Here is a 14,029-nt window from a genome sequence, read left to right as displayed (position 1 = left end):
ATATTCTGTAATCAGATTTGCTTGTTGAGATGGTGTTTGCATATTCCTACATATGGTGATAAATTCAACTGGGCTGGAGAGCACGAGGAAGAGCAGTGCCTATTGGACTATGAGTTTCCTGTATAGCCAAGAACATTCAGTCATGGTTGTAAGAGGCTGTCTGGTCCCCAGCTTCCTCAGTTCCTTCCTTTCCATAGTTACTTGCAGGACTAGGGTTCTTTGCAACATGCGTGAAGAGGTTTTTGGAATATTTTTTTAAATTAAAATCTCCTGTTCGCATGTTTCCAGTTGTCATAGTGTTTCATAGATTTTGCCCTGTTGCAAAGCTAGTTTAGTGGACTAGTTCTATTTTTGTTCTGGAGCAAGACCAGAAAAGAGAGACCAAATTTCAACAGGGATTGTCTTGCTGCAATCAGGGAACCTTTAATGTTAAAACTGCTTAAATTAATTTGTGTGTGTTGGACAGACCTCATTATTAATGCAAAACTGATATTAATATATAATAACTTTTTAACTTATTAAAACTTGTTTGTATCTTTAGTGAGTATAAAGATATGGATACAAGTAGGTTATAGCCAAAATGCTGGAAAATATAACACCTGTTTGTTTTAGTTAGCTATATGATAAAATGTTCAGGATGGTTAAAGGAATTCCAGGAGGTTTCTGCTTTTTGTAACCCTGGAGACAGAAACCAAAAAAGACTGTCTTATTTAGACCAAGAAGCCTCCCTTTGTATAACATACCAGCTTGGTACAAATGTAATTCTTATTTCAAGAAAACCAACTATGTAAAAGATTCATGTTTTAGGAAAATACCTAATTGTAAAAAAGAATGTAGGGTTGTATCATCAGAGCAATAAATGCAAGTGTAAAGTGATCTTTTTCACCTCACTTCCACCTGTCCAAAACAAAAAACAAACAAAAAAAACCCACCAGAACAGCAAAAATTTCTAAGTAAACCTATGCAAAGAATTGAGAAAATATCCTTGTTGAAATTTTATAATTGGTCTAAAAACTTCTCTAGGAAAAATCATGTGTAGTTGAAAATGCTTTAAACCTATGGGCATGTCTACACTACAGACTTAAGTCAACATCCCATCACCGCAGTAATTAAGTCAGTTGTACATGTCCACACCACACTATCAGTGGAGCACATCCTCACTAGCAGCACTTGCATCTATGCAGAGAGCAGTGCACCGTGAGTAGCTATCCCATAGGGGAGTTTTTGGAAGGGTTTGCAGTGCCTTATGCCGTGTCTCGCAGGGGTGAGTGGAAACATAACTTCAAGGTCCCATAATGCAGTTTTCTCCCTCCCGATTTCATCTTCACTCCATAATATTTCACGCCTTTTTTCAAAAGGCTGGTCTAGCCGTGCATACGCCATATGCAGAGAAGCATGGACACCACTCAGCTCTGCACTATTGTGGTGAGCGTTGCAAACACTACATGCCTTATCCTGTGGTTTTTCCAGAGCTGCAAGAACTTCCGTGTGTAACTTGGCAATGTCCTTCAAGTAGCCCTGAGGGTAGTCATGGAACTAAACAATTCCCAGTTGCTGTTGGCATTTATGTAGCAGCTGAACACAGTGGAGTATAGGTTCTGGTCCCAGAAAACAAGCACAGATTGATGGGATCCCATCATTATGAAGATATGGGATGATGAGCAGTGGCTGCAGAACTTTCATATGCACAAGGCCACTTACCAGGAATTGTGTGCAGAGCTTTCCCCAGCCCTGCAGGGCAGCAATATTACAATGAGACCTTCTCTGACAGTGGAGAAGTCAGTGATGACTGCTGTGTGGAAGCCTGCAACGCCAGACTGCTACCGGTCAGTGGGAAATCAATTTGGAGTTGGTAAATCTGTTGTGGGGGTTGCGGTGATCCAAGTATGTAGGGCCATTAATCACCTTCTGCTAAGAAAGGTAGCGACTCTGGGCAATGTGCAGGACATATTGGATGGTTTTGCCGCAGTGGGGTTCTGTAACTGCTGTGGGCGACAGATGGCATGCATATCCCTATCTGGGCACCAGATCACCTTGCCAAAGAGTACATAAACAGAAAGAGATGTTTTTCTGTGGTGTTGCATCCACTGGTGGATCACCGGGGGTATGTTACCGACATCAACATGAGATGATCCAGGAAGGTGCATGATGTGTGTGTCTTGAAGAACACAGGTCTCTTCAGAAAGCAAGCAGGGATTTTCTTTCTGGACCACAAAATCACCATTGGTAACACTGAAATGCCAATAGTGAACCTGGGAGATCCAGCCTACCCCTTACTCCAATGGCTCATGAAACCGAACAACTGGATATTCAACAATATGCTCAGCAAGTGCAGAATGGTGGTTGAATGTGCCTTTGGCTATTTGAAGGGCCGCTGGTGCAGTTTGCTCACTAGATTAGACCTCAGTGAAAAATAGATCCCCATGGTTTTAGCTCTGTGAAGCAACGAGAGAGAAGTTTCCACAGGGGTGGGGCCTGAAGGTGGATAGGCTGTCTGCTAATTTTGAGTAGCCAGATATCATGGCTATAAGAAGAGCTCAGCGTGGAGCAATGTGTCCCAGGGAGGCTTTGAAAACCCATTTTAATAAAAACCCACAGCAATGTGTCCTGCTTTTCTGCGTTGTGCCTCCCCATAGTCCAAACCCTGCTATGACCACTGTTTTTCTCTCTCATGCACATCTCCCACTCCGGTGCCTCAGTTTCCCTGTCCCTCCTCTTCTTCTCCACCCCCCCCCTTTGAATTAATAAAGATGATTTTGTTTTCAAGACTTTTATTGCACACATATATAGTGTGACGTTCTCCTCTGGTGGTATCTGGACCGCTGATCTGCTAGGTCTCTTCAATCCTTGACTCTGGGAGCCAGCCTTACCCTGCTCTGCTGTGAGAGCCCCCACTCCTGGGCTGTTCACGCAAGCCTCTGGCATGTAAGCTGCTCCTTGGATTGTGCAACCAAATGACACTAGCCAATATCTCCGGTCCCAGGCACAACCCTAGGAACCTCCATCTTGCAGTGTCCAGTTATGCCCGCTGGACTCTGCAAGCTTATATTAGTTTGCCAATTTAGTGAAGAAATTGATATGTACCAGGCTTGTTATCCCAAGGGGAGACTCTGAGCTGTTTCAAACCAAACGCACTAGTAGAATAAACAAACAGATTTATTAACTATTAAGATAAATTTTAAGTGATTATAAGTCAAAACATAAGTCAGATTTGGTCAAATGAAATAAAAGCAAAATGCATTCTAAGCTTATCTTAACGGCTTTCAATGTCCTTACAAACTTAGATGCTTCTCACCACAGCCTGGCTGGTTGCTCTTCAGCCAGGCTCTCCCATTTGATCAGCACTTGGTGTGATGTCTGTAGACGCAGGAAGGATTGAGAGAGCGCATGGCAAATGTCTCTCCCTTTTATCATGTCTTTTCTTCCCTCTTGGTTTTGCGCCCCCCCACCCCCACTTCATAGTCAGGTGAGCATTACCTCATTGCAGTTCCAAACTGATCAAAGGAAGCTGGGTGACTCCCTCGAGAGTCTAACAGATTCTTTTGTTGCTGCCTAGGCCAGCATCCTTTGTTCCTGTGAGGCTGGGCTGGGCTTGTCCCATACACACCCTGATGAGTTGTGCTCTCTGCTCTTGGAGACTTTTTGTCAGGGCTTATTTTAAGCAGGAGGATATCTTTTCTGTATTTTGCTAGAATTCTAAGAGAGACATTTATTGATCTTATGCTTTTGAAGCCTGTGCAGATCTCTTGAAACAGCATACGTATTGTCATGACCCCATTTCCATATAAACTAGTTTCTTCCCAACACAATGTATAAAGTTTTAGGAGTGCAGCAGTTAATTCGTTATTTTAAACTTGAAACGCACAAAAAATACACAGATATTCTAGGGGGCTATGGAGTTAACTCCTTCATCCCTGAATGCTTCACTAACACATAAAATGAGCAATGACGCTAAGTGTGAAGCTGTTAAACATGAAAAGCAAATACCTGAAATAAGAAAAACATTTCTAAGATATACTTACGGCATTAGCATTTCCTCCTATTTGCATGCATCTCAACTGAAACCAAGACCAGTTGGAATCTAATTCCGTAGATCTAAGCAGAGGAAATATTTTAAATGTTATTTTCAAAAACAATTTTAAACACATCTTTTAAAAGTTGTTTTAAGAAAAAACTAGCAGTTTGTAATAAATATTACAAAACTTGTAGGGGTTTTGTGTACAATAATCCACTAACTCAAGGCATGTCTACACTACAAACTTAAGTTAAGTTGACATACAGCCCCTCAGTAATTACTGTGGTTTTTCATGCCCACGCTACCCTCCTTCTGTCAGTGGTCACCAGTAGTACCAAGTATCAAGAATCAAAGTACCTTTTTGGCTGTCCATAAAACTCATGTATAGCTTTAGGTAAGGCAGGGTTAGCAAAGAATTTCTCCCAGGACTCTAATTAACTCTTCAGTGTCAAAGATCTAGTCATAGCTGCACCTGCAAACTACCCTAGTGTAAGATACAGCTTATACAGGCAAAAGAGCGCTCTTGCTAGCATAGCTGATACCAGTTGCCTGAACGAAATAAGCTATACCAGTAAAAGAACTTTTTTGCTCCTATAATTGCATCTACACAAAAGCTTTAGCTGGTATAAAAATGTTGTTTAAAATAAAAAAAAACACGTCTAATAATTTTTATTATATCAGCAAAAGTTTTAAGTGTAGACCTAGGCTATGTGAATAGGGAAAGCTACATTAGGATTCTGCCTGGTTTAAAGTTTTTCCAATTACAAAAGTCAAAAAAGAAAATGAAAACTGCAGGCAATATGCTGGAGGCCCTGACACAATAAAACTCCCTTTCCAAATATTTACATTTGTGCCTACGTATCAGAATATAACACTTGGACAATCTCACTCCTGCAAAGATCATCACCTAGTTTTTGTGAAGGTTCCTTCAATATTCAAAGGCAGGAAAAATGACACCTGTTACCAATTTCCACATTTTATCAGGGAAAGCAAGTATCATCTCACCTGCTACCACAATGAAGAGACTATAGTGCCATATTTCACTATTACAGGTTTAAAGAACAGAGGCATACCCTCCTTTTAAACATTTCTGATGCATGCACCCACGAAAGAATACTCAGTACCTTGTAACAAAAAGCTAAAGATGGCAAACAATCTTTACACAATGCTGCAGAAATCTGGTTCAACCTTGATATGGAAGTACCATAAAGATGAGAGAATTAAGTACTATTTCATGCCTGTTCAAATCTTCATCTTTTGCAAGGAAGTTTGAATAAGGCTGCCAATAAGGGACTTAATTACGTTTGTACCACAGCTTGTGCAATGTGAACACCTGCACAAGAGGAACTCTAATGAGACACTCTCCTCTCTCATTTATCTCATTCCCAAATACACAGCAGATAACTTTCAGCCAGTACCATCATGAGATGGATGTGAACCAGTAACTTAGAATGACAAGCTCATTCCCTCATTAATAAGTGTCCACAATAAAAGCCTCTGAAGAATCACAATGTCGTGACAGAAATACTAGAAACAAATCTTACCACTTATTTAGCATAGAATCATGCTAACTACTTACCGAATGAAAGTCAAGTGAACACCAAGTGATCGATGGGTCCCTGAGCAATCGATACAAAGAAAAACACCGTATGTTATGCTTGCCCAGCTAGGATTTTTGGCTCCACAGTCAAAACACACCTAAAAAAGATACACAAATAAATTAATCAATTCCCACTAAAAGATACTTTTTGACTAATCATCAATACATATGTAGTGCTTAGCATTTTAAAACTAATTAACCCCCAGATCACAGGTTGACTAGTTTATTTTATATTATCCCTATTTTATAGATGGGGAAACAAACTGAGGTTAAGCAACTTACCCAACTCTCACAACTAATTAGGAGCAGGCAGCATTAGAATTCTGAAATTCCTGGCTCCTAGTCTGTTCAATCCACTGTCTTCTAAGGAACTCTTAAATTCAACATATTTAATGATAAAGTAGTCACTTCTACTCATACGAACACTTACTCATTCCATCTATTTAGAATGTAAGCAGCTACATAGATTGTAAAATACTTGGGGATGAGAATTTGTCTTCATGCATACCTGCAGTGCATCTAGCACACTGCTGGCAACATACAAACACATATATTATAGAATCTTAAACATCATAATGTTCTATTTGTTAAAAATATTTGTGAAAAGCATAACACACTTCCTTGCAATCAACTTATCCTATCAGCCATTTAGTTTTTATATTCTGAAGCTTTTGTGTTTAAGAGAGACAAGCAATATGCATGTTTAAGAGAATCCGTATCAAAATAGCCCAAGAATAAGTCTGTTACAACTCTTTCTATATTACTAAAGACAAGTGTTTAAGGAATAGCATTTCAAGGATATTCTCTCTCATCATGGTAATAAATGATCCAGATAATATGTGTTTAATACCAACTGGATCTATTCTCTTCTCAATGAGTTTATGTACCATCAGTTAACATTGCTGGTAACTATGTCCTGCATGCTTTCCTTTTCCCCTGTAGATGCAAAGGGTTCCTGACAGCAAAACCAGTATGGTTCTGCTGAACATAGGGAGCATTCTCCCCATATATTACATAACCCAGCTCACGGTGGCTCTGAATGAGTCTGTTTGGGAACAGAGCCAGAAGATCTGTTTCAGAGTAGCAGCCGTGTTAGTCTGTATTCGCAAAAAGAAAAGGAGTACTTGTGGCACCTTAGAGACTAACAAATTTATTAGAGCATAAGCTTTCGTGAGCTACAAGATCTGTTGTTACACTGATCCTCTGGTTCCCCATAACATAGGAATGAGCACGCAGAAGTGCCATACAGCCACTCTCTTGCCTGAAGGGAGAATCCCTTTATTCATCCAAGTTATGCAGGATTTGGGCCTGTGCATCTTTTCAGGATTTGCATGTAAAAATTAGTTCAGTTTCATATTTCAGCTTTCATGTTTTGTTTCAGTAATCCTGACTTTTATTTTTTGGTGGCTGAGGGAAGTGAACCCTCACATTCAACTTGATGGCATTTCTCTGTCGGTAACATAACTTTTGAACCTCAATTCTAAGATTACAGGGAATGTTCTAAGCATCAGTGGGCATACAGATTTTGCTGAAAAACAGAAGAGGAATATGGGACACAAACAGAGCCCTTTACATCTGGTTAGCAAATGCAGCAGCTCCTACCACCTCAGGAATATGTCTATAGATAAAGAACTGGTTAATGGCTGTCACAAACACATTCAGCATAATACCCCACACCTCAGCTTGGCCCATCCTTCCAACAGAGTTTACAGTAACACAACCTGAATGACTTGTCTCAGAGACAGAACACTGTAAGAATGCTGGAGGGGAAAGGGGGGATGGGGTGCACAAAAAGCTCATTACAAGGGAAGAATAATTGGGGACTCTGGCACGGGGGGAAAAGGGGAATGCAGAGCCCCTGGCATGGGCAGGATGAGGAAATGGGGCGGGGGGGGGAGAGGAACTTGGAGCCCTTATTATAATGAGGAGTATGGGGGACAATGGTATGGAGGGAGGAGACCCTGGGAAAACACAGAGCTCCTGCCATGGTGGGAAAGAAGGGAAATGTGGAGGCACAGAGAGTCCTTAGCATAGGGGAATGTGGAGGCACAAAAAGTCCTTGGCATTATGGGGGGAGGGGATGGGAGATAATGGCATGGGGAATGAGACATAGAGAAAACACAGAGCCCCTGGCATGGTGGGAAAGGAGGAAATGAGGGGGCACACACAGACCCTGGCTTTAGGGGAAGAGGATTGCAGGGAGTCCCTGAAACAGAGGGAGATGGGAGAGTAGCACACAAAGAACTTGTGGGAGGAGTAAATGGAGGAACACAAAAAGCCCCTGATGTGTGCAATGCTCTCAGCCTACCGAAGCGACGAAGTTTACAGATCTTTTCCTTCAAAAGATTTACTGCAAATAGACTAAGTCCTAATCTACACTTAAAAATTAGACCGACCTAAATACGTTGCTCAGGGCTGTGAAAAATTTCGCACCCCAAGTGCCAAAGTTAGGTCAACCTAAGCCCTGCTGTAGAAGCAACTAACTAGACAGAGGAATTCTTCCTTCAACCTAGCTACAGTACTGCCCCTTGGAGAGACTGATTAACTACATGAGTGTAAAAATCCCTTCTGTTGATGTAGGAACTGTTTACTCTACAGTGCTATAGCAGCACAGCTGCAGCACTGTAGCTGTTCTGCTATAGAGGCTGTAGTGCAGACATGCCCTTAATTATGCCACATTATAAAAAAAATCTTGCTATCAACACCGACTTAATGTCCAAAACTCATCCCCCCCCCTTTTTTTTTAATAATAATTCAAAATTATCATAAAAATTTCAAATGTTAGCCTGGTCTTCCTTTTAAATTGGCTATTTCCAGACTTTTTCTTGTAAGATCTCCTGTTTCACCACCCCCAATTCCTTCTAACTGAAGGAAAGAAAAAGTTTATACTCTTGGACTGAAGCTAATAAGACCAACCTGCTTGTTTCTAAACATGAGACACCAGAATAGATTTACAGCTCTATTCTGGGTCCTAATCTCTAACAACCTACCCCAGTGAACATAGGAGAAAAATATCTGAATGTCAGTAAGCAGTTATGTTTAAACAAAGTGTTTTAAAAGTTCAACATAAGTAGTCCAAAATATTCCATTTTTCTATGTGATTTATAAACATTTGTTCTCTTATAGTTTTCTTGATTGCATCATCTTAAAACTGATTGCATCATCTTGTAAATTTGACTGCTGCAGTGCATTGAAGTTCAGTGTCTTTGCTGGTGCAGGGTCTAGCTCTAAATGAACTGGCTATTTTACTGTGTCCTCTGTGAAAATTCATGTATAATTTATAAATAGTTGGGTATACAGAAACAATGTATAAACGCCTCTGAAGGCTTTTTGTGAAGTCTACTATTTTGTAGACACTGTATCTTAGGTATTAGGCACTGTGCACACCACTGTTGTTGCAGAAGTAGAATCATCCACCTCATTAAAACAATATTCACATTCATTTACTCAACATTCTGAACTCTTTTTTTTTTATTCTCAACTTGCATGAACTGCGACTGGAAATTAATACAAATTTTAATTAGAACAAGAATTTCTGAACTAGTTTATGAAATAATTTCTACCTAAAAATAGAGCAGGGTACTCCCTACACTGTTTTAGGGGCAGACATTTGTCAACACCCGCAAGGAAAGCAGAACCCTGATCCTAGATTCTAGCAGGTAATTAAAGCATATCATTCTCAGTTACTTTATTTCAAGTTTTGCTTGTAATCCTGTTTCTACTGCATTGATTTTGGATGTTAAAATGTTTTTTAAAGGAAGCTTTTCTGTTCATCAGCTTAATAGTCATTTCTGAAAAATCAAGTGTCAGATAATCAGCATGTTTGCACCAGAGAACAGATAACTCAGATAAACTCTTTAGTGTCTTGCAACACGCATTTATTAAACCAGTACTTACATAGTACCATCTCTGTATATATAATGATATATACCACTACCAGATATGGAAATACACTAAATGTAGCCCTAAGAGATTTTGGTGGGTGTGGCACTTAAGAAGTTGAGCAGATTAACTGAATTCAGCACTCATCCCTCTGAGTAATGTCTTCTCTAGATATATTAATTTTAAAACAATGCAATTAACTTATATATCAAACTACATATAGTGTTGATAAATAATCTATTTTGACTGTTACAAAACTTTTGCTCTCTTCAAATATAGGCAATTATTCTGATCTTTTAGTGACACATTGACAATGGGTACTGCATTATACACAAAAGTAAAGACAGACCGTGCCCTGAAAAACTTAGTTTAAAGAGATTAGTTATTCCCTAATTTGTAGCATTGAACAGAGACACAAAAATTGACAACACAAACACTGGCCGCTTTGATGTTTTAATTATTTTTGAAAGGTCAGTAAATTAAGTCAAATATTTAGCTGAAAGGATTATTTAATTATACAAAAATTTTAAGTAAACAAGACTTGGGTCTACACTAGAAAAATTACAGCAGCACAGTTGTGCCAATGCAGCTGCACCACTGTCAGATCTCTCATGTAGCCGATCTATGCTGACAGGAGAGCTCTCCCATCAACATAAACCACCCCCAAAGAGTGGCAGTAGCTATTAGCACTATGCACACTATCACTTATGCCAGCAAAATTTATGTTGCTCAGGGGACTGTTTTTTCACACAGTGGTAGTACAGACATGGTGCCATAGCTGTGCTGGTCAAGGGAAAAATGAGATGTGATCTGTGACCAACATAACTATCAGCAAAAGCCTCTAGTGTAGATGTAGTTTTCCCAGTACAGCTTATTCTGCTCAGGGGTGGGAGGGCTGTAATAAATTATGCCAGCAATACCCAAGTTCTTCCCAAATTGCATATTTTAATATTTACAACAGCAGTACAGTCAAAGGACATTAGTAAGAAATATGAAAATACGCAGCTTTTTCAAGTCTTGTGCTTCCTCCTCACGTCAGCAAAAAATCAACATGAAAGAAAGTATGGAAAGCCGGGGGGGGGGGGGGGGGTAGAGAACAGATAAGAAAATGCCTAGAAAAAGAGGACACAGGACAAGTTGTAACAAAAAAAAGAATAAACGAACAAAATTATGCTACCTTTGAAGACTGAAACATTATGCACTTCAACACACACACACACACACACGCAAGTTGTCATTCTTCCTCCCCTCTCCCCCTTCTTCTCTCTGTCTTTGGAAGTGAATAAGATGCAACGTCACTTGAATTAACGAAACTTGAGATACTCTTCTTGAATTAGCCTAACTTGAGTAATTGAGGCCATACCAGAAAATAACATTTCAGCTGCTGCTCTCACTCTCGTGTGGCCCTAAGACTTCTACCAGCATATTTCTAAAAGTTCTTTGCACCAAAGTAAGTTGAGCTGCTCTATAAATTATTTCCCAACGTATTGGGTTAGATTTTGTTTGTCCTTTCTGGGCACATGGAGGGAATTGAGGGTAGGTATTGGAGGACTAGCTGCATTTGAATGGAGCTAGTCTGTGTCCACATGACAGAATAGTTGTGTTAGCAGCTAACAAATTGTGCTAATTCAAGCTTTAGTCTATGCCTGACAGACCAGCCAACCTGAGTTAAAAGCACCACTATATTCAAGTTGAGGAAGCATTTGTGGATGGGACTCGAGCTGTAGGGCAAGGCAGTGAAGACAAGGCCTCACCCTCCTCAGCACATACCAGTTAGGGTGAGAATTAGGCCAAAATGTTGAATCATATAGGCCTCAACATATTACTATTGTTTTTCATATAGAACTAAAATGTTATTAGGCATTTTGCAAACAGTAACAAGACAGAATCCATGCCTCAGACAGTTCCAGGATACATATGCATTTAATTTTACCTGTCTATTTCAGCGTTCTTCAAAGTTCAGGCCGCGACTCAAAAGGCACTGGGTCACCTTGCTCAGCGACCCAGCGGCTCTGGTCAGCAATGCGGACGGGGACATTAAAAGTCCCATTGGTGGTGCTGCCCAGCTAATGCAGGCTAGTACCTACCTGCTGACGCTGCGCTGCGCCCCGGAAGCGGCCAGCAGTGGGTCCGGCTTCTAGGTGGGGGGGCCCACAGGGCTCCACATGCTGCCCCTACCCTGAGCACGGTCTCCGCATGCTCCAGGAGGCGGGGGGTGCCTGCGGGCGAGAGCTGTGTGGACCTGCTGCTGGCCGCTTCTGGGGCACAGTATGGACTGCAGTGCCAGGACAGGCGGGAAGCCTGCCTCTGCACCCTGGCTGCGCCACTGACCAGGAGCCACCAGAGGTAAATCTGCACACCAACCATGTGCCCCCCCCCCAACCTGGAACCTCTTCCTGCACCCCAAACCCCTCATACCCAGCCCCACCCAGAGCCTGAACCCCAGCTTCAGCCCTGAGGCCCCCCCACCTGGAACCCCTTCCTGCATCTCAAACCCCTCATCTCCAGCCCCACCCCACAGCCTTTACCCCTGCATCTCAACCTTCTGCCCTAGCCTTGAGCCCCTCCCACACCCCAAACCCCTCATTGCCATTTCCGTTGAGTCATGGGCATCAACAATTTTCTTCAATTGGGTCCACAGAAAAAAAAGTTTGAAAACCACTGATCTATTTTGGTAGGGCCAAAGCATAAAACAATACTTGATGAGAAAACTGTGAAGAATATTCTGAGATTATACTACAAATCATACATCTTTCATATTTGGATTTTTCCTTTCATTAGGTGCAAAAGAAGGCCAATGAAATTAGTTGTCATAGTTTTGAAGGGGTTCTTAGTGAATAAAGTTTTCTTCATAGTTTATAAAAGCTAATTGAACATCTTAGTGCAAAGGTATCAACAAAATGAAACATTGCTTCAGAACACTGAGGAAACAAAGTGCCTATTGGACAATGGTCCAAGTAATTTGCAATAAGACAACAGCACAATTTATGGACTACAAAAAGAATGATGCCACTTTTATTAATTTCAAGTAAGGAAACAGACAAGATGTTAAATCCACTGCAGTCTAACCATAGCTTCTATTTTGAAACTTTCTTTGCTTCCATTCCCCTGCTGTAAAATAGCGATGATGCTACTTACTCACCTCACACAGGGATTGAGAGGTTTCATTTGTGTTCGTCCTGAACATGGGAAGCTCTATCCATAAAGTAACAGCTGTTTGGAAACAGGGGACGGTTGGGGTGCAAGAGGTTATAGCACCCTGCTCCCCATACTCACTTCTCCCAGACTGCATGCTGGTTTCCCTCCCTAGGAGAGGCAACACTTCTTGGTGGTAAATTGGGTTGAAAACATAATGATGGAGCCAGTATTGCCTGCCCCTTCCCAGGAGAGATGAGGTGAAAGGATGTGGGCTAGATCCCAAGTCTCCTCATACTGGGGGACAGGAGGGTGGAGTGGGGCAGTGAAGCAGGGGGAGGCTTTGACAAGAGCCCTGCAGGGGGTGAGTCACTCAGAGGAGGTTTGTGCACGGGGGAGAGTTAGTTAATATTAACTATTAATAATAACTAATAAATAATAAATAATAATAATACAATTTACAGGTGGAATGAGATGGGTGTCTTCTGGACATATGCTGAGCTCAGTCACACTATCAAGTCCTAGCTTTTAAGGCCAAAATAAGGGACCACCAGGTCAAGTAGTCTGAACTCTTGTACATCACAGACCACCAATACCACCCAGTGTCGGGGAACTAAATACAACCAAAATTACATCAAAGAATTACAGCCCACAGTAGACTAGATTATTAGGTGCCACAGGAAGAGATTAGAAGGGACCAAGGTGCACCAGTGCCAGACAGCCCTGCAATAACAGGGAAATGATGAGACATACCCAGAAAATCCTGGCAAGTGACCTGCACCCTATGCTGCAGAGGAAGGTAAAAAAAGAACTCCAAAGTCAACTGCCAAGCTAGCCTGGGGGAAAATTCCTTCCGGACCCCACAAGTGGTAATCACTTAGACCTTAAGCATGTGAGTAAGAACCAGCCAGCCAAGAACCTGAGGGGGGAGAGAAAGAGTGAGAGAGCATGTTCGGTGCCACCTCAGGAACTCTGATCCTCCCAGTCTAATGTTCCATCTGCAGCCATGGCCATCCCTGATCCTTCAGAGGAAGGAGATATATATACACACACACACACACACACACACACACACACAGAGTAGAACTTCGGAGTTATGAACTGACCAGTCAGCCGCACACCTCACTTGTAATTGGAAGTACAATCAGGCGGCAGCAGCAGAGACCAAAAATAAAGCAAATACATGAAGTTTTAAACAAACTATTAAAAAAAGTAAAGGGAACTTTAAAAAAAAATAGGTTTGGCAAGGTAAGGAAACTGTTTCTGTGCTTGTTTAGCTTAAATTAAGATACTTAAAAGCCACATTTTTCTTCTGCATAGTAAAGTTTCAAAGCTGTATCAAGTCGATATTCAGTTGTAAACTTTTGAAAGAACAATCACAACCTTTTGTTCAGAGT

The 14,029-nt window shown here is 41.2% G+C and overlaps 1 protein-coding gene across 3 annotated transcripts in view; it reads right to left on the bottom strand.

Moving 5' to 3' along the window:
* ARFGAP3 (ADP ribosylation factor GTPase activating protein 3) overlaps window positions 1–14,029 on the bottom strand; it is an 81,217-nt gene that overhangs the window by 66,302 nt on the left and 886 nt on the right. For 2 of the 3 annotated variants that reach the window (XM_038377283.2, XM_038377292.2), the window contains exons 2-3: window positions 5,595–5,713; window positions 4,023–4,095 (exon numbers count right to left, since the gene is read on the bottom strand). In XM_038377283.2, the coding sequence (XP_038233211.1) occupies window positions 4,023–4,095; window positions 5,595–5,713 (192 nt within the window). Of the gene's footprint in view, window positions 1–4,022; window positions 4,096–5,594; window positions 5,714–13,385; window positions 13,550–14,029 lie in introns of those variants that run through there. The other variant, XM_043515945.1, reaches the window with a different exon arrangement.

The sequence above is a fragment of the Dermochelys coriacea genome, chromosome 1 (genome assembly GCF_009764565.3).
Source record: "Dermochelys coriacea isolate rDerCor1 chromosome 1, rDerCor1.pri.v4, whole genome shotgun sequence".
Classification (NCBI taxonomy): domain Eukaryota; kingdom Metazoa; phylum Chordata; order Testudines; family Dermochelyidae; genus Dermochelys; species Dermochelys coriacea.
The sequence above is the reverse complement of the archived record's forward strand: the minus strand, read 5'-3'. Positions and strand labels throughout refer to the sequence as shown.